The sequence below is a fragment of the Xenia sp. Carnegie-2017 genome, unplaced genomic scaffold, assembly GCF_021976095.1.
Source record: "Xenia sp. Carnegie-2017 unplaced genomic scaffold, XeniaSp_v1 HiC_scaffold_24, whole genome shotgun sequence".
Lineage (NCBI taxonomy): Eukaryota > Metazoa > Cnidaria > Anthozoa > Malacalcyonacea > Xeniidae > Xenia > Xenia sp. Carnegie-2017.
The window spans coordinates 10419034-10442985 of record NW_025813487.1 but is presented as its reverse complement, the minus strand read 5'-3'; the positions used below and the strand labels follow the sequence as shown (position 1 = coordinate 10442985).

Sequence of the window (23952 nt, the reverse complement as noted above, 5' to 3'; positions counted from 1 at the left end):
TTGACCTTGCTACAAGCAAATTGCTAGGATACTGAATTGTGTTGATTACAACAGGATGAAGAAAACTTTACCACAACTCAGGACCAACTGTTGAATGGTACTGAATTTTTTTATTAGAAATTATCACTTTTGAAATTGTAGCATATTGGTTTCTTTGACATAACATTGTTTGTTGCTGCATGAAAGCAAAATTGTTTGGTTAGTAGTAGCAAATGTTAGCTCAATAATATCCAAAAAATTCTTTTTTGTTTTATGAGCATGTTTACCCTTACAATGCATACTTTATTTACAAAAACGCAAAGCGTTATTCACAAACTAGAAGCATTGAGCAAATCTTCGCCCGTATTCAATATCTTTATTTTTGGTAATCTGTTAATTTGTTCAAAACAAGCTAGGGGTTGAATTAAATTAATTTTTGTGGTACTATATGTACCACAGTGTTCCTTAATTTTGTTGGCATTCAATTTCAGCACAATTTCAGCACAACTATTCTTAACTTCCTATCATGTTTTCGGAAAAATAATTGGAACCGATCCTAATCTATTTCCTGGAACTAATAAGCCTAAACTCAATTCACAATAAATGGAAGATTTTGTTGATTTGTTTGATGCAAGATATGCACATCTCGAAAAGAATTGGCAACTTCAAAGCTTATGACATGCATTTACATAAATAAATGATTGGACCAAAACCAACATCAATTAAATCATAAGTTAGTGGTAAAAAAGTTAACAAAATAAATGCCATCACACTACTAGTTTAGTAAAACAAAATAATAAATATTGAAGACTCAACACTTTGAGCGATGAAAACATTATTATCTTGCTTACCGGCGGTCTCATAAAACCATTGAAATGTTTCCTTTTCTGGAAGTTCTTCGGCAACTGTATATCACACACGTTTTCAGAATGTATTATTGATGAGATTTTAAAAAGATTTTGCGTTTGGAGTTATACTTTTGATTTTTTTTATAATCGCATGGATACCAAATTGTTGGTAGAAATCAGGAGGGAGAAAAGTTTCCTTAATCTGAGCCTGTGCAACTCCGCTGACAATTTCATCAAAAATTTGCCATGTAAGGTATGGCGGCATCCATGTTTTTGACAACATCTGCTCTTAAAGTGCTTCTATGACGAAAACTTAACGATAAAAAATCATCGATTTTAGCATTCAATAGTTTAAACACATATCAATTATTGCTTTCGTAAAATGTAAGCAAAAATAATATAACAAGGAAGTTGTGAACATTTGAAATGTCTTATTTTCCTGTCCGCCATTAAAATCGGTCGTTTTGAATATATGAAATCAGCAACATCTGTGACGTCAAAGTGTTAGCATGGCAAGAAGTGCCCATGGGAAAGTATACAAAATAATACATCAATAGAGCAAACAAATGTCAAATTAATCGAGATCTAGCTCGCTCTCAGAGTCTTCGATCGAGACCAACGCATTGGTTTCTTCATCGGAATTTATAACGGCAAATTCGGACGAATCTAATTCGGAAATTTTGTCATTTGCCGATAATATTAAAGCGCTTGCTTCGCCCGATGAAATTACTAAGTACGAAGCTGCAGTCGCAGAAGAACGGCGGGTTGGGAACTTGCTGCAAGATCGTTTTGATGCCCGTGTTGATGTTACTTCATGGTAAGAGGTCATTCTTAGTGTGTTACTTTGATCTGAATCGTCTGCCGTTAGCTATGATAACTTTATGGAAACATACCATTTGGCCAATATTAAAGGTGTGAATGTGGCCATTGTTCGTTGGATCTTGTTGTCAACCCTCAAGAGTGCCGATGCTGCATGGAAATAGAAAGGAAATGAATTTTGGATCACCCTGTCTTTAACGAAGTTTGCCTAAACGAATTTGTTCTTCAAATAGCAGCTTCTTTAGGTTTAAAGCCAGTTATGTTTAAATCTTCTTTGTTCATGCTGGATACAGACACTTCATTTTTTATTGCCTTTAAAACCTTAGTATAAATGTATATTATATATTGGAAGTTTGCTTGGATGTATTATTGCTTCTCTCAAATTGTGTAAATTTATCATCTGCAATATATGTAGGTATATATTAGTTGTAACTTGTGCTAACCTGTCGCCGCTCTCTTGACGTTGTTGGTGTTGGTAATTTCTTCCAAAAAGTAGGTGCGGCACTAGGTTTGAGCCGTCTAGTCATACCACCCAAATGAAATCAACGCTCAAAACAATCATCCGAGAAGGGATTCGAACATATCATAAATCGAATTTCGCGCGAACTCGGATTAAAATTTGTGCGCTTCGTCTGAACAATTTAACCCAAATTCGTTTCAAAGACTCGTCATTTGGGATTTTATTCAAAGAAATGCCCGTAGTTCTATCAGACCTATTACTGTAATCTTGCACGACACAGTGTGTTGAAGGCATGTTAAACAAAATGAGTTATACAACGTTTTAAATCTCTATTTGTCTATAGTGTTATATTGTAAACTGCCGCGAGTTAAGACTAGACGTCACAAGCACCTTCCTACTTGACAGTTCAAATATGGCGGCTCTTAAACTTCAAGTTTTATCGCTACGTAACTCGAGCAGCAATAAATATATTGCGATAAAAATTCGCCAGAAGGCATTTTTTACATACACTATTAATCTATGAAAAAAAAGAGAGGCAAAATTTTCGTCATAGTTGCACTTTAATAATCTATAATACTTTTGATGAGGCTTCCCGTCCAGGTAATTACTATACAGGTCAGTGGCGGTACGCAGAGCCCTCTATTAGTAAGAGTTGGGACATCTATTGTTATCCGTTTAGCTTACGTTGATTGGGCAATATTGATCACCTGATCAATTTCCGCCATTTTGGTTCCTAGTTTTGAAATTTGAGCTAGTGTTTATATAGCAATTGCTGCTAGTAATACAGTATTTTGAGATAATATTGCGTTTTTTATGGATAAGTTTGTAATAACTGATTGTTGACGGCTACTAAATGTCATTATATATCGCAAGAATCGAGGATTGCGAAAAAAGTGAAAGAAATGCCTTTACGTCGAACTTGCGAAATTTGATTGCGTATGGTGATTGTTGTACTGAACTGCTTTTGATATAAGGTTCAATTAACTGACTCAAGTAGAGAAACATTTTGGGCTAAATAACATTGCAAAGTTCGTGCTGATGCAGTTTCAATAGTTTTCTTACTCCAAAGCTTGTTTTTTAATCGAAGATGATTTCTCATTATGTTCAGAAAATGGTCAATCTACCAACCTCTCAATTCTCAGCCACTTCCACACTAAAACAAACAACTACACCAAATCACAGAAACTCTTATGATTTTCCATGTTGTATTTTGTATTTTAGTTTATCATTTAAAAATGAAGTAATTATAATTAGGATATTTACGGAAACGGCTGAGTACAGTATATTTTTGGTAATGAGTTGTACAAATGTACCCTACTTCTGTAGCTTAAAGTAGAACATTACTTCTTCCAGACTTGTTGATGATATTTTAACTGTAGGTTTTGGTTTATAAGATCACAGAGGCATAACTCCATAATTTCAGCTATTTGGGCTTTTTTATGTATATTACAACTGTTGCTGCCTTTCTCATATATATTAAAATATTGCTGGCTTTCTGATATATGTTTAGGTGCTGCTAGCTTTTTGATATATATATTTCACTGGCAATACAAGGCATGGAATTTGAACAAACGGGCTGAGCCCCCTGTTTGATCATTAAACACATACAGAAGTTTTGTCATTCCTCAACCAAAAAATTTAACTCTTTGCTAAATTAAAGATTGGATCAGACTCATATTCTGTATAAAAGACTACAAACAGTAGCATTTATAGCAAACAGACTGTTCTTCAACCACAGAAATGTTTCATGTTATAGAAATAATATATTCATTTTAAAGAAATGCTTCACCAAAATTTTCAGCAGAATCCTTAACAAACTTTATTAGAAATAGACTTTAATACTTTATAAAGTGTTAAAGGCGAAATAACTTCATATAAAGGAATAAAACATTTAAGGCCAAATGCATCTTGGTCAAATCATTGCATATTTCAATAACTAAAGAGTAAAAAAGTCTGTCATTTCTGCTGAGCAAGAAAATTTTGTGATCTTTCAGAATAAAAAATGTCATGCTTGGATTAAATTGGGGGGCATAAACCACTCACTACCATTAAATTGTTACAAATCATGAACACAAATCTTTCCGGACCAAAACTGCATGATTACTATGATTCGAAGTTTCGAACAAAGTCTTGTCCTACTATTTGATGACACTGATGCCAGGATAACATTGCCGCTTGCCACCAAGCTTAAAGATCTTGAAAACTTGTTACAAAGTCGGAACATAAGCCGAGAAAACACGTTCACGTACGAAAAATACTTCTTAGAATGGGCCACGATCAATTTGAAGCACGAACTAGTAAACCGCAAACGAAGCTCAAACCAATGAAATTAAATCAGGTCTGCCGCAAATCGTTAAAAAAACGCAAAGAGCTTGCTATTATTCCTAATATATTTGACACTACCATGGAATAAGCTTAAATTGCCTTCTTTTGCATATAAACCCAATTTCCAATAGTATTGTTATAGTTTCACTTTGCAAGTGGGAACCAAAATGGCGGCTCCGCGCTCGCCTCAGACCGTTTGTCCCAACTCTTACTGATTAAAGGCTCTGGTGGTACGTGGTCAAAAACATGGCGGATTTTGGTTGTCAAAGTCAGCGGAAAGACGAGGCTCAAAAATTAAAATCTTTTCGCCCACCCGGATTTGGCAACGATTGCGATTATATAAAATACCAATGCAAATATTGAAAGGCATATTCAAACCACAAACACTTTTATCTATAAAACATCCTGCAAACTTGTGTGGTATACGGATGCTGAAGTACTGCCAGAAAAGGAAACATTTCATGAGGCCGGTAAACAACGTAAGATTGTTTCATGTTTGTAAATGTAGATCGTCCATGTTGGAAAAGTCCTGAGAAGGACTGTTTTTCTTGTCTACTGACGTTTCGACAACCTTCTTCTTCTTCTTCTTCTTCTTCTTCATCTTCATCGTCATCTTCATCGTCATCTTCATCGTCAGGTTAGCCGTATTTGTTATCTGGCTCTTACGTCATTATGATGATGGTTCTTACGTCAAATGCACTTCATCTTGTATAAAATACACCAGATTTTGCATACTTAGAGGGAAAAATCCCATAGCAACTGGTATTAAATATGGGTGTAAAATTTATTATTGAGGTGAAAGCTTTATTAGTCAATCAAATTTTGAACTGACATGTCTAATAAGAAACACATAAAAAAGAGAAAAAGAAGGGAAGTATTAAATTCACAATTGTGTATTCATGTATTCAAATATTATAAACACTATTGTAATTTAAGTATTTTAATTATTTGCATTTTTGCCATTTCACAATCATTACTACGAAATGAAATATACTAAAACTTGACGAGTATTTGATGCAGTTCTTGTTTAGAAGACCACAAAATCTCAAAGGTTCTCATGATTTGTATACAATAGTTTTTTTCATTATTCATTTACGAAACGCGACAAAACGTACAAAAACAAATCCCACAATTGTTGCGAAAAAGGCCATCACATGAAAGAAAGCAAAAAACTAATGAGAATAAATGAGCTAACATTTCTCTCGTGATTAGTTGAGATAAAATATGATGTAGTTTGTTTTGTGCAGATTACAAACTTTGATCGAGCAATATAATCGCAATTTTGGTTGTCATATCCGGGTGGGCGAAAAAAAATTTATTTTACGAGCCCGGGTCTTTCCGCTGACTTGGACAACCAAAATCCGCCCTGTTTTTGACCACGGGCTGCGCGCTAATAATTTATAGTAATTTGGTTGACATGTTCCCTCCAGGTCTTATAGAACTCAATAGAGTGCTTTAGCAAAGACTACGAGTACGCTACGAGTACGAATTACGTCATTTTGACGCGAAAATATCGTTTTGACAACAACATGTCGCCGTCATCAATCTGAGGACGATGTTTTGTAAAAAGTCGTAGTTGCGACTGCGATGTCTTTTTAAGCATAGAAAGTTGGTATATTTTTCATTGTGTAAGAAATTAGTTTACAGTACTATTTTCGAGCATCCAGGCTTTACTTTAGAACCTTTTTTGAGCGCATATGTACATTTAAATGGAAATATGACCTTGATAACTTTCATGTTTTTCGTACGCAAAATGTAAATAAACAATAAAATAGAATAAATATATCGTACATCAAATTTAAAATAGTGAAGATTTTTACTCTAAAGAGTCCTATGTTCTCGCAAAATCAGTATTACCGATTAGTTGATATCATTATTGACAAATGGAGCCGTAGCTGCTTAGCAAACGTCGGTGGTTTTCACAATAAAAAGGCTCGTTCTGTTGTTTATAGCTAAAACTAAATTTTGACGAAGCGACAACGACAACAAACTTCCTCGCGCCATTCCCTTACACGGTCAAACTTTGTACTCGTTCTCGTAGTCGGACTCTTGCTAAAGCTCCCTAGTATTACATGGAGGGGAAAAGGGGCCTGGGAACTGTTGTCAAAAACATGGATTTCAAAAGGAAAATTTGGATGAAAAACTTTCGCTTGAAAATTTATTTTTATCATTCTCTCCCTCCTGATAGCTAATGCAGCTCAATTCATACTTACACATTGGGTTGAAACCACCATGAAGCCCCTAAATCATGAAGATATGCTGTAGCGTTTTATGTAATGCACACATGTCTGATTCCAAACACCAAGTATTTATTTGAATACCAACAGGTACGTTTATGAAAAAAATCCATAAAAAGCTTTATACTTTTTTGGATGTGAAAATACTTTTTTCATCAAAAAACGACAAAAATTTTTATATATTCCCAAAAGATGCATAGAATATCTACGAATTACAGAATGTTACATCGTTTGTCTATTTATTCAAACAAGAAAATAACCGCAAAGATCATTTAAGTGCGCGTTACATTGTGGTTGACTATGATCCTTTAATGATTTCAAGAAGTAGTGGATCCTTGTTTGGGTCAAAATAAATTACAGCAGCTACTAAATTTTAAATTTGAAATATCTTTAAAATCATGAGATATGTCTTTCTAACGAATATAATTTTGCCAGTAAAGATGCCCTTAAGATGTATATGGAAGTGCAAACATGTTTGTAAACATGCTGAAAAATGAGAGCTTCGGTAATTTATTTCGTTGTGTTGTTTGGAAACTATAATTCGCAAATAAAACCAAACAGTGTTCTTGTGTAGCCAGAGTAAACGCCTGACTGGCGTCTTGTTTCATGTGTTTCTAAGTAACGATTGAATATTTAGCTGTTGATGGGTCTTGGAAGCCACGGTGGTGGTAAGAGAAGTAGCGCCTCGATATCTATGTTTCTTGCCGCAAATGGCGCCGATTTAAACTTCAAGAATAAGAAAGGACAAAGTCCGCTTGATCTTTGCCCGGATCCGAACCTCTGTCGAGCGTTGACGAACTGTAATCGACAAAAAAATGAGTAAGTTTTCAATAACTTGTGCTGGTTGATTTTTTCATAAATAAGTTTGGGATAAATGAAGTAGTTTAGCCACAAGAAAGTTAAACAAAAAAAAACAAAACAAGTGAAGGACAAAGAATGAAATAATAAAGATATTTTTTAGTCTATCTGTCCTTCATTTGTGTTCAACCAGGACTAGATGAAACCTTCCTATACAGCAGAGTTTGATGTAATCATAAAAATTGAACGCAAAGATAAATGAAGGACAAATAATAATGCCTTTCATGTGCGTTAAACCAGTTTATCTTATACATTCTCTTATAAGTCTTTAATAAGAAGTTAAACATGTTTTTTCGCAATCCAAGCAGTCTGATTTTTTGAAATCTCTGTTTCTGTTAAAATTCCTCAATCTCCCTATACCCGTTTCTTTTCCAGGGTTCAAGTACCAAATAACCAACTATCTGCCGGTAATGCGCCTGCGCAGAAAGAAGTCATGGATGATGAGAAATACGACGAGTGCATGGTCTGTTCTGATGCACCTCGGGATACGTTATATGGACCATGTGGTCACGTGACTACATGCTTTACTTGCTCTGCACGTGTAAAGAAGTGCCTGTTGTGTAAAGAACCGGTGCAGTCAAAAACAAAGGTAATTTTCTTATCTTAAATACTTCTTTAAAGTTTCCACATTAGGGTAAGCCCGTTGAAAGCCGGGGTATGCTTTGTTGGCTGGAGCGTGCATTTTTTTATTCTGCAAATTAGCATTCACCCACCTATCTCTTAAAATTTGTATGAATTCTGTGTGGTGGGGGCTCATTCAAGGCAATAAACATATTAATAAAGGGCCAGCTGCGCATAGTCTTGATTAAGCTATCCATCGAAAAGTGAATAGCTTGGCTCAAGGAGAAATTAAATAGCAAAAAATGATCAATCAACATCAATAATCAAAATTGCATTTGCCCATAGTTGCAAAATTGATGACATGTTGATTGTTGACATAATCAATGCCGTTTATGTTCATTGGGCTTATTGAACACTTTTTTCTAAAGTCCTTCTTGGTGGAAGCACCAAGGCTGAAAACATGTGTTACTCTGTGTTATTGCTCATATTTTCTTCCATAGATCGAAGAGTGTATGGTTTGTTCAGATCAAAAAGCAGACGTTCTTTTTTCTCCCTGTCAACATATGGTTGCTTGCAGCAGTAAGTTAAGTTTTCTTTCAATATTTTCACCCCATTCGAACGTTGTAACCAATTAGTTTTTTTTGTTTTCAATAAATTATTGCAATGATTAAAGTTAGGGGGGCTTGGGTCGAGTTTATTATGTATTCAAAAAGCAATATTGTTTATAACTATTTGGAATTGTCAATCATCGTTTACAATAACTTTATGGGCTACTATGCTCAGGTTGTATGCGACTACCTCCCACCTCTCCACCTCCCATCTTCCCCCTCTTCCAATACTTCATAAAGTGTCTGCCTCAGCTCAACTCGATCATCTACATCTAAAAACATGCATTATATAGTTCTATGTTACTATCGATCATTTATTTAAAGTGCTCCTGTCATCAAAAATTTATTCAGTGAAAAAGTTTTTAATTTATTCCACATCGCCTCATTTTTATAGTTATTTTACGTTTGCAAAAATGATTATTTGATGGACCTTCTCCGTCGTCAAAAAAGTCAGGAACGAACTACACTTGTGACGTCATGCAAGGGATCGTCAATGCAAAGTATATATACCTTGAGTGACGTCAGTGTTTGGTTAGACTCAGACTCCATTCTACGACGGACAAGGCAACTATAAACCCCGATAAAATGGATTGATTAGACAAAATTAAGAGTTTTTTATTTATGTGTTAGAAATTCCACATAAATTTAATATCGAAAATAAAATTTTGCTGACAGGTGCACTTTAAATTACCACGTGGTTAACTTGTGTGAGTAAAAGCCACATTCGTTTTAAGGTTGTGCAGCGTTAATGAAGAAATGTATTCAATGTCGTGAGGTCATTCAGAAAAAGATTCCATTCATTGTGTGTTGCGGTGGTAGAGGTATGTACCAACGAATACATTATCCATATTTATCCTTTTCTTTCCCAATAGTCACATTTTTCAATTTCATCAAAAATATTTGTTTCATGCATCAAGCGCAAAATGTTTTCTAGAAATCCTAAAACCTCGGTCCGATTTAAATAGCCGAGAACTTTTTCTTCATTTCGCTGGGAAAATGAGTAAAGTTCTGTTAAAAATTTACTCTTTATTGGTTTTTTACATATATATATATTTATAAGTTTGAAAATTTGTAATCCAGGCATTTAATACATAAAAGATAAAAGTTTCTCCGGATTTTAAGTGATTTTTATTGAGCTTTCGACTCGTTGCTTCGAGCCTTCATCAGAATGAGGATATTTATTTACACGTGCTTTTAGCTTGGAGACGTTTAGAGCGTCTAATTGGATTAGTGGGTGGATTAATGTGATTGGATGGGGTGAAATGCGTTGCCATGGGTTTTGGTGTATTGTGAATATGATTGGTGTTAATAATATTAGAGTGTAGTGTTTTAGTTTTGGTGTTGTTTGTAGTTTTTTTGTCCTTTTTTTTTATATCATATACTCACAACTAAAGAAAGGCTCGAAGCAACGAGTCGAAAGCTCATAAAAATTCACTTAAAATCCGGAGAAACTTTTATCTTTTATGTATATATATTTATATATACAAATAAATATACACGTTTTTGAACAATATCAATAAAAACATTATTCGTTCGAATTGTTAGGTTTGGTTTTAAATTTGACACATTTGCTCAGATAAGACGTCTAAAATTTTTCGTAATTTGACAGTTTACTCAATAATTTACATAAATTCCTGAAGTCGATTGGTTTTTTTGACCTTTTTTGACCATATCAGTAAAAGATTTGAAAAGATGTAGTAGAAACAGAAAGATTAATGCATGCATATTACATTAGCTTGCTGCATAAATGTAACATTAGTTTGATGAAACGCAAACTAGTTCCATGTAGGCCACCCGCCGCCGTCTGCCATGGAAATGGAATAAGGCGTATCAATGCATTGCACCAATGTTCACATCCATAAATCTATGTGTTCCGTTTTTTGGAGACACCGTGCCTATTTCTATGTACAGTTTGGATTACGATAAGCACTTGAGTAATGCCTGATTTGTTTGAAGCAATTATTGTGTCATACCATCTACTTTACACGCAATAGATCCAAGTACGACCTGTTCTCCCAAGAGAGAATTGACTCAACATGATATTGGATCATTGAAGCAACAACTACAAGAAATCAAAGAACAGGTACGTTTGATATTCAACAAATATACCTTAAAGCCCTTTCTTTCGTACAAATAGAGAGACACCCTGTATGTAGACATTGCTCGATAAGTTAGTTGAAAAATATTGCTAGCACAAAACTAGCTGAAAATCAACGTGCTGGAAAATGATAAAAAGATTCAGAGCAACATTTTTTCCTTGTCTTCCCCTAGACACGATGTCCCGTTTGTCTGGACAAACGGAAAAACCTAGTGTTCCTTTGTGGTCATGGCACGTGTCAGCTGTGTGGTGACCGTATGCAAGAGTGCCCTATTTGTAGAAAACCTGTCGAAAAGAGAATCCTACTATTCTAAGGTAGGTTCAGTTATTGGGTCGTCCAATATGACCATGTCTTTATGTCCGCTGACCAGTAGGCCCGTTAACGAATATCGTGCGATTGAGGATTGAGTTTGGGAGAACTTCGTTTACCTAAATTTGATCGAAGGTACCGCGGAATACAATAACCGACAATAACCGAAGATGTTCCGGTTACAACGTGGGTTCACTATTGAACCGTATTTGAACTGGAACTTAACCTTTGCGCCATCTTTGAAGTCAACTCTAAAATTAGTTTTTCTTCGTTTTCAGAAGCTCCTTGATATTATTTGATAGAATTACCAACGATTTACATAAAATACAGAAGCACAAGTTACTAAGATGTATTTTGTAGCACGCATTCTGCTAATTAAGCGAAAATTCAGATGTAATGCATTTTAGCGGGCTTAAAAAAAGTTTATAATATAGTACTATTGTAATAAAGTAAATTGTTTATAACAAATCATTTACTTTATTCCAATAGTATTGCGGTTAATTCCAGTTTAAATTACAGTTCACAAGTTCAATTTCCAATTCTTTTGCTATTCGTGGTTTACAACTTTTTGCGCCTTTCCTTATTCTTTTAAATCTATTTATTATGCCAGTCAAATATAAGCGTTGATTGCTTAATGAAGTAGAATCAGTTGTGCTTATTTTAAGGTACTCAAGTCGTTGTATTAACGACATAATCACAAGCGATAAAACCAATCAAAATGTATTCTCTAGAGGTTGGAGGAAGCAGAAACAAAAGAGATTATCAATGTCTTTTAAATTTGCTTTTCTTTCAACTTACGCTTGTGTCAAGTTGTTGTGCTTGTCCTGATGCTGATGTCGATGATTGTGTCAAGCGCTCTTTTGCATTATTTTGTATATTCTTATGTCTTTGCTTGCTCTTACGGTTATTTTACACGTGAAAACCTGGCTTAAGAGATCAACTGAGTTGTGTAAACCCTGTTACTTTTACACACAACTTGGCTATCTTACTGAACATCTCGATGGTCTGCCAACTTTTTCATTTTAGCTTTGCTATATCAATTTTCTTGTAGATATTACTGCGAATGATTAGTTTGAAAATGAATCCTCCAACACTTATCAAGTAAGAGAAAATCTCTCTAATGTGCACGATTCAAGGATAAAGGTGAAGACTGGGTTGTAAATTTTGAGATTGAAAATGTCTATGCTTGAAGTACTTTGCGAAAGACGTGTTTGTGAATGCGTTTTAAAGAAACGCTTTGAAATTTAGCGATCGCCTACCCATGTCGAAACAAGTCAGAGTCGAGAGAAACTTCTGGCTCTAGCTTTATGGATTAGGATATCTTAGCACCATGAGCTATAAGTGTTTCTAAATTGTTTTGAAAGCAATTATAATTTCGAAAGAGATCAGCAGGTTGAGCTGAATATATAAAATTACCTCTCCTTCCGGCGTTCGAATTAGCGTTCTAGTTTCACCCCTGCTAATCACAAACTATAACTTAATGGCTTTATAAAAGGCATTAAAACGATAATGTCAAATGTATTAGCTATGTCAATAAACAAAACAAGAAAACAGACAATGCAAAGTTTTCATTGTGAACACATGGCTATTTTGATAAAAAAGAGCCAAACTTTTGAGTGAATTTAATCTAATACATAAAGAAATGCTTTAGCGAGGCGAAGCAGCATGAGCGAATCGTTGTAGTTACCGTTGTGAGAGATAGTCAAACTATAGGATTTTTGAATGACCAACCTGCTTTGCACTCACTGTATGCCTACCTAATGCACTTTTAAGGCCTCCATGCATGTAAACTGCATGTATGTTTGACTTGGCGAAAACACATCTCGTTTTATCTTTTTTTTTAACTTTCGTATACATTTGAGTTCTTGAGTTCTTTAAGTTGCATTTATAAAAAACCCTACTAAGAACGATGTCTCCTAGAAGCTATACATTTTTTTCATCCTAATGCCAAAAAAAGTAGTATTTCTTATTAAGTGTTTTTAGTAAATTCGCACTTTGTCCATTTTAAAAACTTTTAATTTGCTCCGAATTTCTTTTATCTCAACTTTGTTTTTCTTCATTTAAAATAATAGCAGCTGATAAAGTTCTTAAGAATAATTCAAAATCGAGGGAAATTGGCTACGTGATGTAGCTATGTTTTGTAGCTATGTTTTGGTAAACAGCATATAATTTTGTTTTTTTCCCAATTTATGCACAACATTTTAAAAACCATAAAATTTCTCTTTCTTGCCAATGTATGTGTTTCAAACCTTTGAAGCTTTAGCTATCTGCTTAATTTATAATGATTAATAATAGAATTATATGGGAAAATGTTTTGATAGTGCTTAATTAGGCATTTTGGAACACGGGAACTTAATTTTCAGCGGTATTTCGGTGTAAACAAAGTTTTGAAGTTTGATCATTTTGACATTTTATGCGATTATGCAATGCTTAATTATTCATAACTATGGACGCACGCAGTCTCAAGTTTAAATCGCGTGATGTATGTTTTTGTGGAATATCGCTTATTTGACGAATTTTTATAGGCTAGGTTTTTCAAAGACTATAGAAATTGCTTGAATCCGAAGGACAAGTGCAATTTGAAGTCTTTGAAAAACTCTCGAGGCCGAAGGCCGAGCGAGCGACAGTTTTAAGACAAATAGATAATATTTTTTCTGTACGTACAGGCCTTCAACCGTGAATAGCGATTTCATTTTTATTTTTATAACGGAGAAATTTGCGGCTGTATAATGGCCGATTTGTCTAGTTGAAATTGGATTGATTTCTTCAAAGTTCACTTGTACATGATAACTGCAATCTAAGTACATTTTGCTTTCTCCATTTTAATGTCTCATAAATAAATTTTAAAAATTTTAATTTCACTTCGTAAGCATGACTTATACTGCAAAAAATAACACTTTTGGACCACTATCAAGATATTTTAGCTAGTTGCCCGCTGCTCGCTGCTCGCTGCCGCAGCCAATCAGATTACAAGAAATCAAATAACTTTCACTTTGCATGCATAAATTAAATAAGCTATTAAAGGCACAGTGCATGTACAATGCCGCTGTTGACTAACGACTTTTAGCAGCGGCTCAGATGCGATCGTTTTGTCTATGGTTTTTGTATGTTACATAAGCGATAATTCAAATAGCTGGTGATAAACTTTAAATTGTATTAATCTTTTATTACAAGTTAAAAGTGATCGAAATTGACAAATTGCTAAAGTACACAAAATCTTTCACGTACGCCGTCGTGTCGTTTTTCAAACTTGATTTACAATGTGTGCAACATTGTTTTTCAAGTTTTTGATTGAAGTGCGCATGCTCGAGTATTAAGTGCACTCTGCGAGCAGCTGTTAAAATCTTATCGAAGAGATATTAATAATCTTATGAGATTTTTGTGTATGGATTCAGACCATGACAAGCTCATAATAATGCTGAACATATATTTCATTCATAAATATGTTGACCTGTAGATCTTTCTCATTCATAAACCCATGCAATGCGGTTTTCTGACATCCATTTCAAAAAACATTGAGGTTTATTTGCAGTTTCTCATAGATCGTTTTGCGTTATCGTAACAATTTTAAAAAAATTCATAAATATTTTAGTTGTTTTTTTGTTTAGTTAAGTCAAAGCTCTCTGAATCTTAATGCTGCATGTAAAATGTTAACTTTCCCTTTCTTTTTCGATAAAGTAAAATTTACCAAAATCAGTTTTACTCTTCCGGGAGGAAGGTTTTGTATTTTGATTTATTACCCCACCACATGCAACCACACTCAAAAAAATTCCTGATCTTCTATTTTGCGACATCAAGTCATCTCAGACAAGAAGTATATATCACTCTTTGAACTTCAAAAAGGTGAAAATTTTTCGTACTTATCTATAAACTCGCGATTTACGTTAAACTCTGAACTACTTTGGAAGGAGCTTGTTTACACGACTTTCTATTGTCTTGACATCAAATTCATATGTAGTCCCATGCAGACAACACAAGGATACGTTACTTTCTTCAAATTTTAACATATATCTTCATACAAAGTGCTTATATAGTACTTTAAATTCGAATTCCTTTAATTTCTAGTTTTACAACATTATGTTTTTCATATCATATCAGAAAACTATACGTTATCTCACTCTCTGAATTATGTAGGAACGTGCAAGTTTTCTATAATATGTCTATTACGTCGACTTTTACTCACTCTTTGAAAAAATTTGGAAGAAACAAATTTACTATAATTTCTATTATCAATCATGATATCAAGTTTTTATATGATTTCAGACAAGGTTACCCTGCTCTTTAAACGACTTTGAAATGGACAGATTTCTTTGAGTTTTTCTATTTTGATATGAAGAATTTATATGATCTCAGACAACAAGTTTACCTTACTCTCTGCACTAATTTGGAAGGAACAAACTGACTTCAAATTGTATTATCTTGATATCAAGTCCTTATATGATCTCAGACAAAAAGATTACCCTGCTCTCTAAAGTACTTGGCATGGGACAGATTTCTTTGAATTTTAACTATCTTGGCATCAAGAATTTCTATGATGTCAGATAACGACGTTAACGTACCCTTCACACTGCTTTAGAAAGAACAGACTAACTTTAAATTCTTTCATCTTTTATTAAGTATTTTTATTATCTCAGACAACTAGGTTAGCTTACTCTCTGAAGTACTTTGGAAGGAACAAATTGACTTTATTTTATATTATCTTGACAGCCCGAGGAGATGTTTACGATCTTGCCACATTAAATTTTTGTGTATGGATTCACTGCATGATAAGTTTATCGTAATGCTTGAAATACATTTATTCATAAATAAATCGATATTTGTGCAAATGCGACTTTCTGTCATTCATTTCAAAAAATAATTGATTTTTCTTTGCAGTTTTTGATAAATCGTTTTGTAGCTATTATCTTAAGAATTTTAAGTAACGTCATGAAGTTTTTAATTTTGTTTGTTTTGTTAACTCCAATTTCCTTCAATGCTTTGAAGCTAAGCTACATCTATAAAATGCTCACCTTTGTTTTCTTTGACGATATTTAGTGTGGACAAAATCATTTTTACGTCAACGGAAAACATAGATTTAAAATTTAATTAATCGCCCTATCATCTTAAATTAATTTCGAAGAAGCACATTTCCTTCATTATCAATTTTTGCGACATCACGTGTTTACTATAATATATTAATCCTAACACAGTTTTTGATATGCACATGAAAAACATGTGTCTTGGACAAGATTTGAACTCGCACCTTCGGGATAGTAGTCCGCCGCTCTACCTGCTGAGCTCTACCTAGGGACGAGTCAAATCTCTTTTAAACTGCGTATGGACGAAATATTCTCGCCACTATAGCAGTTTATTGGATGGCACCGTGTTTCGTGCACCTGTATTAAAAACCGTGTTAGGATTAATATATTATATATATTCTCTGATGATGGCTTTGGAATAAAACGTGTTTACTATGGTTGCCCATCGCTATCATCACTATTTTCCGTGTGTCAATATTATTTTCAGTTGTATTTTCATCTCAAAAACAAATTTCACATGAAACTTTACTTTACAATGTAAATATAAAATTAATTTTATTATTTAAATACGTATTTTATTTATTTTCATTCTAAAAGCGTAAAGAAATTTAAAAAGCACTTTCCTACGCGTGGCCCGGCGCTATCACCACTGATCTGATAATAGTCTGGATATAGTTTCTATAGTTAGCAAATAAGTGAAGCCTAATTATATATGCAAAATTCATTTGGGGTACCACAGGAGATAGAAACAAATGACAAACTTGGTTTTCGAGTATTTAAGGCATTTCACGACCTTTTACTAATCTCAAATATCCGTAATGGATAAAACAAGTTTTGCAAAACAATTTGACATCAAAATGATCTCAATAGCTGTATAATATCGGCGTTCGTGCTAATTTGAAAATTTTCTGTGCAAGAATACGAAGAATAGGCCCGATTGTTGCCAAGGCAAGATAATTCACAGCTCGCTTTCCAAGTTCAGAGGCAGTTATGATCTAGAATAAGTTTCAATGCTAGCAAAATGTGGTAAGTACCTTTATTTTATCATTCTTTACGCTTTAGAGATTGAGGTATGTTTTTTTTGCTGTGACTTTATGAGCCCGTGAGCTAGGTACTATTGATGTAAGAATAAGACAAATTCACAAAGCTTTTTTCCTTACTTTTTTGTTAGTTTATTTTATAAAGATAATTTAATCACCACGCTTTGCTATGGCTATTGGATATGGCCTTCATCAATGAGTAAGAATGCCGTATAATTGTTATTGACAAAAGTATCCAGCATATGTATGAATTGTAGTCTATGCAAAGCTGTAGCATCAGGAATTGTAATCCTTTGTAGCCAACTGTCATTAGAAGTTATAAACACCTTTCTGTTTTATTGCATACTGATTAAACAATAGATGTTGGTTTGAAAGGAAATACTCCTGTCTTTTAAAAACAGGAAAGCAAATCCACTTTTGTAATTTTTTGAACAAACAACTTCTTAACAAGTAATGTTTTGTTTTGTAGCATTCGGCAGTATAATGAGCCATTTATGGAGTTGCAATCATATTGCAGTACTGCAGTATTAATACTGCAGTATTAGTACTGCAGTATTAGTTGCATAGACTGCAATTGATACATATGTTAGATACTTTTGTCAATAACAACCGTACTTACTCATTGATGAAGGCCATATCCAAATGCCATAGCAAAGCGTGGTGATTAAATTATCTTTATGAATTAAAACTAACAAAAAAGTAAGGAAAAAAACTTTGTGAATTTGTCTTATTCCTACATCAATAGTACCTAGCTCACTGGCTCATAAAGTCACAGCAAAAAAAACATACAGCAATCTCTAGAGCATAAAGAATGATAAAATAAAGGTACTTACCACATTTTGCTAGCATTGAAACTTATTCTAGATCATAACTGCCGCTGAACTTGGAAAGCGAGCTTTGAATTATCTTGCCTTGGCAACAATGAGATCTTTTCGATGTCAAATTGCTTTACAAAACTTGTTTTATCCATTTGAGTTTAGTAAAAGGTCGTGAAATGCCTTAAAGACTCGAAAACTAAGTTTGCCATTTGTTTCTATCTCCTGTGGTACCCCGAAATAAATTTTGCATATATAATTAGCTTTACTTATTTGCTAACTATAGAAACTATATCCAGACTATTATCAGATCAGTGGTGATAGCGCTGGGCTACGCGTAGGAAAGTGCTTTTTAAATTTCATTTACGCTTTAAGAATGAAAATAAATGAAATACGTATTTAAGTAATAAAATTAATTTTAAATTTACATTGTAAAGTAAAGTTTCGTGTGAAACTTGTTTTTGAAATGAAAATACAACTGAAAATAATATTGACACACGGAAAATAGAGATGATAGCGATGGGCCACCATAGACTCGATTCAAACTAAGTTTTATGCTTTGCATCTAATCTTTTACATTTATACTCAAAAGAAGAGTACCCATAAGAACACTGTTTTCAAATCCATCAGGTGGAACGCTGTGCAACGAACTCAGTTGTTGGAAATAGCTACTTATCCACAGAAACCATGCTCTTCCGACAATTTAAAAAACATCGAGTAAAAGGCAACTGTTGTAAAACAAGATATCTCAAGAAATTCTTGTCGCCATTTTACTTATATTAGCGCTACAAAAATAAAGGAAACTGCATCTCTTGTCATAAATTTGCTACTATTATTTAATTTTTGCCGTGGGTAGTAATAAGGGTAATAAGCCGTCACTGGAGAAAATCTTTGATTAACTATTCACATTTCGTGTTATTGTAACTGTACTTCTTCTCTTTCAACTGAATTAGTCGTTTACAGTGCAAATTTGGCTGTTTAGTAAGTTTCACTCATGAAACCCCGTCTACTCAAAAATTACTTCATTATTTGAGCAAAATGTGACATTTTACTTCGCTGCTTAGAAAATAACTTTTTCACTGGGTAAGCAATTATTAGACGAGAGTTGACGATCACTCACAATTTTGATTAACTTGATTGTAACTGTCAATAAAACATTCGGCGAAATTACCAATGCATGATTATCAGTTGATATTGTTGAATTTTTGTTGTCGCTACATAGTGTGAAATTGGTTTTAATCACTGATCTCGAAAACAGACTGGATCAAGCATCTCAATATTTGTAGGAAACAAAATTTGAAGCCACCGCCGCCATTACTAAAGAACCAACACATCGAAAGATTTTTAAACAAAACTATGCAAAATATAGCAACCAAATATAAATAAACCAAATTATGCTTTAAGATAACGCAGAAGATGAAAAACAACCTTTGTGGCGATAGTAAAGCGAGTCAGAAAGAATAATCGGCCGTATAAAACAAAACTAAAACAGGTTTCACTCCGAATCACTCGTAAAAAAGGCTTGATCAGAATTTTAAAGGATTGATCAGTTTATGATCGAAAATGAGATTATTTAATCAGTTTGTACTTCTGAACTACGATTCCAACGACTCTAGGTATTTCCATGCAGTTGTTGGCTATTTTCTATAGTTTTTCCATACCACAGTAGAGTCACCGATGACAAAAATCGCGACATTTTGATCATATATCTATAAACTGATTTATGTCTTAGTTATGTTCATGTAGTTACATGTTGAAAATTCTTGATTATTCTCGTATAAATCCACAATATATTTGCTCCTTATTTTCGAAAGTTGGTCCCTTAGTAATGGCGGCGCTCCTTATTTTTTGTCTTCAACTTTTGTGCTAGATGCTTGATGCAGTCTCATTTCGAGATCAGTGGTTTTAATCAGTTCCTCTATGCATTGTGTCAAGTGTTCACGGTGTTTGAGAGTCTGCTTCGTCATATACATGTATTTGTATATTGACCTCCCCCTTTCAGCGCATGTTATGCATGTCTTGCTTTGGGAAGATGTACAACATTATTTTTATAACTACGGAAATGTGTTTAAGTCTGCTAAAATCAAAACTTTCCCGTCGCCGTCGATTATTAATATGTTTGCCTTTCCTGGGCTCCTAGTACATTCCATAATTTTTGTAAGCACATTGAAAGGCTTTAAATATGTTATATATAGCATGGGATTTGAGCCCACAATTTATTGTCGTCATAGCTATTTAAGTTCGAAGGCTAGCTATTCGGCGTTCGAAATTGGTTTAGTCATATATCTAAAAAAATATTGCAAATGAATTGTTAACTCTAAGTCAGTATAGTGTGATTTTCAACTGTATAGTTCTTTAGAATGTATTTGTGAAATCGAAATTACCTATGCATGACTTTCAATTCTTATTTCGACGAATTTCCCATAAGATTCAAAAAAGAGAATGAAGCGAATTTCATATTTACTGAGCATTGTCAATTTTCGCAGAATAACATTACACTTAATTAATGGTTAATTTGAAAATATAAGACTATCGATTATAGAAAATTTCAACATGGCAGTGTTTACTTTATTTCAGTGTTTCGTTTTATTGTGATTGTTTTTCACGTTTTATTTGGTGATTTTTCTCTTCAAAAATATACCGTTCTTTATTGTTGTTAAGATTCTTATCCTCTTCTTGGGCCAAGATTTACTACATCCCGTCCAAGTTTAGGACGCAGAACTTCATTTCTACCTCGTCTAGGCCCAGTGATCTCGTCTCTTCCTCTTCTAGGTCCTTTGATTTCGTCACGTCCCCTTGGACCAGTTATCTCGTCTTTTCCTCGTCTGGGACCTCTGATTTCGTCTCTTCCTCGTCTAGGGCCAACGGTTTCGTCACGCCCCTTTCTTTGACCTGTGATTTCGTCTCTTCCTCTTCTGGGACCACTGATTTCATTGCGTCCCCTTCTTGGGCCACTGATCTTGTCCCTTCCTCGTCTAGGTCCACTGTTTTCGTCGCGTCCCCTCCTTGGACCAGTGACTTCATCACGTCCCCTTCTTGGGCCAGTGATCTCGTCCTTTCCCAGTCTGGGTGCACTGATTTCGTCTCTTCCTCGTCTAGATCCTATGTCGAAGTAATCTTGGTTTATTTCATCTCTTCCTCGTCTTGGTCCAAGTAGGTATTCCCTTCCACGTCGAGGGACAATTTCTTTGAGTTCAATTATTTCATCGCCCAAACGCGGTGTTCGCCATTCGTCATCGTTATCTTCGAAAGCTTTGAGTAATTCTTCTCGGTCCTCTAGCGCCGTCAAACTTTGAAACTCTATTGTCGTGCAGCAAACTAAGGCTAAAATTAATCGTACGGAAATAGCCATTGCTTTGTCTTTGTTTTTGCGTCAACTGTTAATGAATCGTCGGTTTAAGTGGGGCTTCTTTTAAGCTTCTTTGCGCCCACGAAAAGATGTTTAAAAATTGATGACGTTTAATCGATAACTGATGAAAATGCGTTCAAACAATCACCGTTTTCAACGCCAAAATACACCTGTTCCTAATAAAGTGATCAAATGATTGCTCCATTCCCGAAAGATATATGTTTGTGCATCGCCTATAACATTTGTGCAATTAAAGTCATTGTTCGTTGAATAAATTTGAATCCTTGTGTCCGCAATAGGATTGTTCAGCAGCGAAAAATTGTGTCCATTGGAAGGTTTTAAAACTCATTTTTTGTACGTGTGAAGCAATTTATTTTGAAGATCGTCCATCTTGATAAGTGGCTTGCCCAAACGATATTCATATTTCCCAAAGATAAACCAATCTATTAAATATAAATTGCGAAGGCAACGATACAGTTAATTTTCTTTTTATGGTTTACTTCATACAACTCATTATTTTCCAATTTTCTTTTAATGTTGCGCATACCTTATTGACTTAATTGAACGAACTCGCCATTTGACGGCAGGATCCGGAAAATTGCGACACGTTGAAACTTTAACGATGTTTCGGATTTTCAATTTTAAACTTGGATTAGAAATAACAAGAGTTTTTCGACTTTTTTATCAAATTGTTTTTTTTTTCATTCGTGCATTGTTGTTTTCTGGGAGTTGAGATGATTTTGTCGATGTAGTTAATTGAATTTTTTCTGCCGCGACAAATATTTGGCCCCTGTTAACTCTAGAATTGTATAGGATTTTATGGAGTCGTAGTATAGTCAAAACAACAACTTAGATGTGGTTTAAATAGCTCGTGAACAAGAATTATTTCAACTCAAAAATTTTAGCTACGTCTATTGGAGTTTAATTACCGAAAATAATTATTGTTTTGCGCCTTTTTTAAAAAAATCCCTAAAGATAACAGCTTACGGTTTGTTTTCAATGTGGGATACCTTTCCCTTTCATTATTGTCTTTCGAACAGCAGATTTATGCGGTCAAAATGATAAATTATCACAAACCTTATTCCAGTACGAAGTAGCTAATCAATTTTTCATAAGAAATATTCATTGTGCAATAAAACCGATACTTTATGACAAAGGCAGGTTTACTTTTACTAGCGGGAAATATCTTGGAACAAAATTACAAATTTCCTTCGTAGCTAAAAACTTTTTTAAAAGACTCCTAGGGATATTTAAGATATTCCCAAGCATTCTTTCCAAATAAGGAAATTACGTAATTGATTACGTGAAAGCTCTCTATACTATAGCTACAACAAGCCAAACGTTTTTTGCTACTCTGCATGCATTCATGCGCGTGGGTGCTGTTGTTTCAAGCGGTAAAGGAAAGTGGCTTTTTAAGGTTTTAATTCTGCATTTTGAATAAAAGATTAACATCATACTATCGTCAATTTTACATGATAGTAAGCATTTGATTCAAGCTTATGAGTTTGAGCACAGTCTTCAAACCAAGATATTACAATCTATGTATTCAACCTGAACATTAAAATCAATGAGTGAAGACTTCGACTTTTACAGGTGCAGTTCTTAATAAACAAATAAAACACTTCAACATAAAACACAAGACTTCAACATAAAACACAAGATATCAACATAAAACACAAGACTTCAACATAAAGCACAAGATATCAACATAAAACACAAGACTTCAACATAAAACACAAGATATCAATATAAAACACAAGACTTCAACATAAAAGACAAGATATCAACATTAAACACAAGACTTCAACATAAAACACAAGATATCAACATAAAACACAAGACTTCAACATAAAGCACAAGATATCAACATAAAACACAAGACTTCAACATAAAACACAAGATATCAACATAAAACACAAGACTTCAACATAAAACACAAGACTTCAACATAAAACACAAGATATCAACATAAAACACAAGACTTCAACATAAAACACAAGATATCAACATAAAACACAAGACTTCAACATAAAACACAAGACTTCAACATAAAACACAAGATATCAACATAAAACACAAGACTTCAACATAAAACACAAGATATCAACATAAAACACAAGACTTCAACATAAAACACAAGATATCAACATAAAACACAAGACTTCAACATAAAACACAAGATATCAACATAAAACACAAGACTTCAACATAAAGCACAATATATCAACATAAAACACAAGACTTCAACATAAAACACAAGATATCAACATAAAACACAAGACTTCAACATAAAACACAAGATATCAACATAAAACACAAGACTTCAACATAAAGCACAATATATCAACATAAAACACAAGACTTCAACATAAAACACAAGATATCAACATAAAACACAAGACTTCAACATAAAAGACAAGATCTCAACATAAAACACGAGAGACTTCAACAAAAAATACGACACTTTAACATAGCTAAAACGCAAGACTTCCACATAAATTCAAGATTTAAGCATTAACACCAGATTTTGATAAAATACATGAATAGAAGTTTCAACTTAGACAAAGGGACATCAGCATATACCCTAGACTTTGCAAGCTAAAGCACTAAATTTTGATGCCCTTACA

General features: G+C 34.0%; 2 protein-coding genes across 4 annotated transcripts in view; one reads left to right on the top strand and one right to left on the bottom strand.

Moving 5' to 3' along the window:
• LOC124450791 (E3 ubiquitin-protein ligase MIB1-like) overlaps positions 1 to 12656 on the top strand; it is a 41743-nt gene extending 29087 nt beyond the window's left edge. For all 3 annotated transcript variants that reach the window (XM_047001440.1, XM_047001442.1, XM_047001441.1), the window contains 7 exons: positions 7306 to 7487; positions 7902 to 8115; positions 8588 to 8666; positions 9430 to 9516; positions 10690 to 10778; positions 10967 to 11108; positions 12155 to 12656. In XM_047001440.1, coding sequence (XP_046857396.1) covers positions 7306 to 7487; positions 7902 to 8115; positions 8588 to 8666; positions 9430 to 9516; positions 10690 to 10778; positions 10967 to 11107 — 792 coding nt within the window. In that variant the 3' untranslated portion in view covers position 11108; positions 12155 to 12656. The remainder of the gene's footprint in view (positions 1 to 7305; positions 7488 to 7901; positions 8116 to 8587; positions 8667 to 9429; positions 9517 to 10689; positions 10779 to 10966; positions 11109 to 12154) is intronic.
• Positions 12657 to 20419: 7763 nt separating this feature from the next.
• LOC124451340 (eukaryotic translation initiation factor 3 subunit A-like) lies at positions 20420 to 21371 on the bottom strand. Its single transcript, XM_047001952.1, has one exon. It carries the CDS (start codon positions 21326 to 21328, stop codon positions 20642 to 20644), a length of 687 nt encoding a protein of 228 aa, XP_046857908.1. The 5' UTR covers positions 21329 to 21371; the 3' UTR covers positions 20420 to 20641.
• Between the last annotated feature and the right edge of the window lie 2581 nt (positions 21372 to 23952).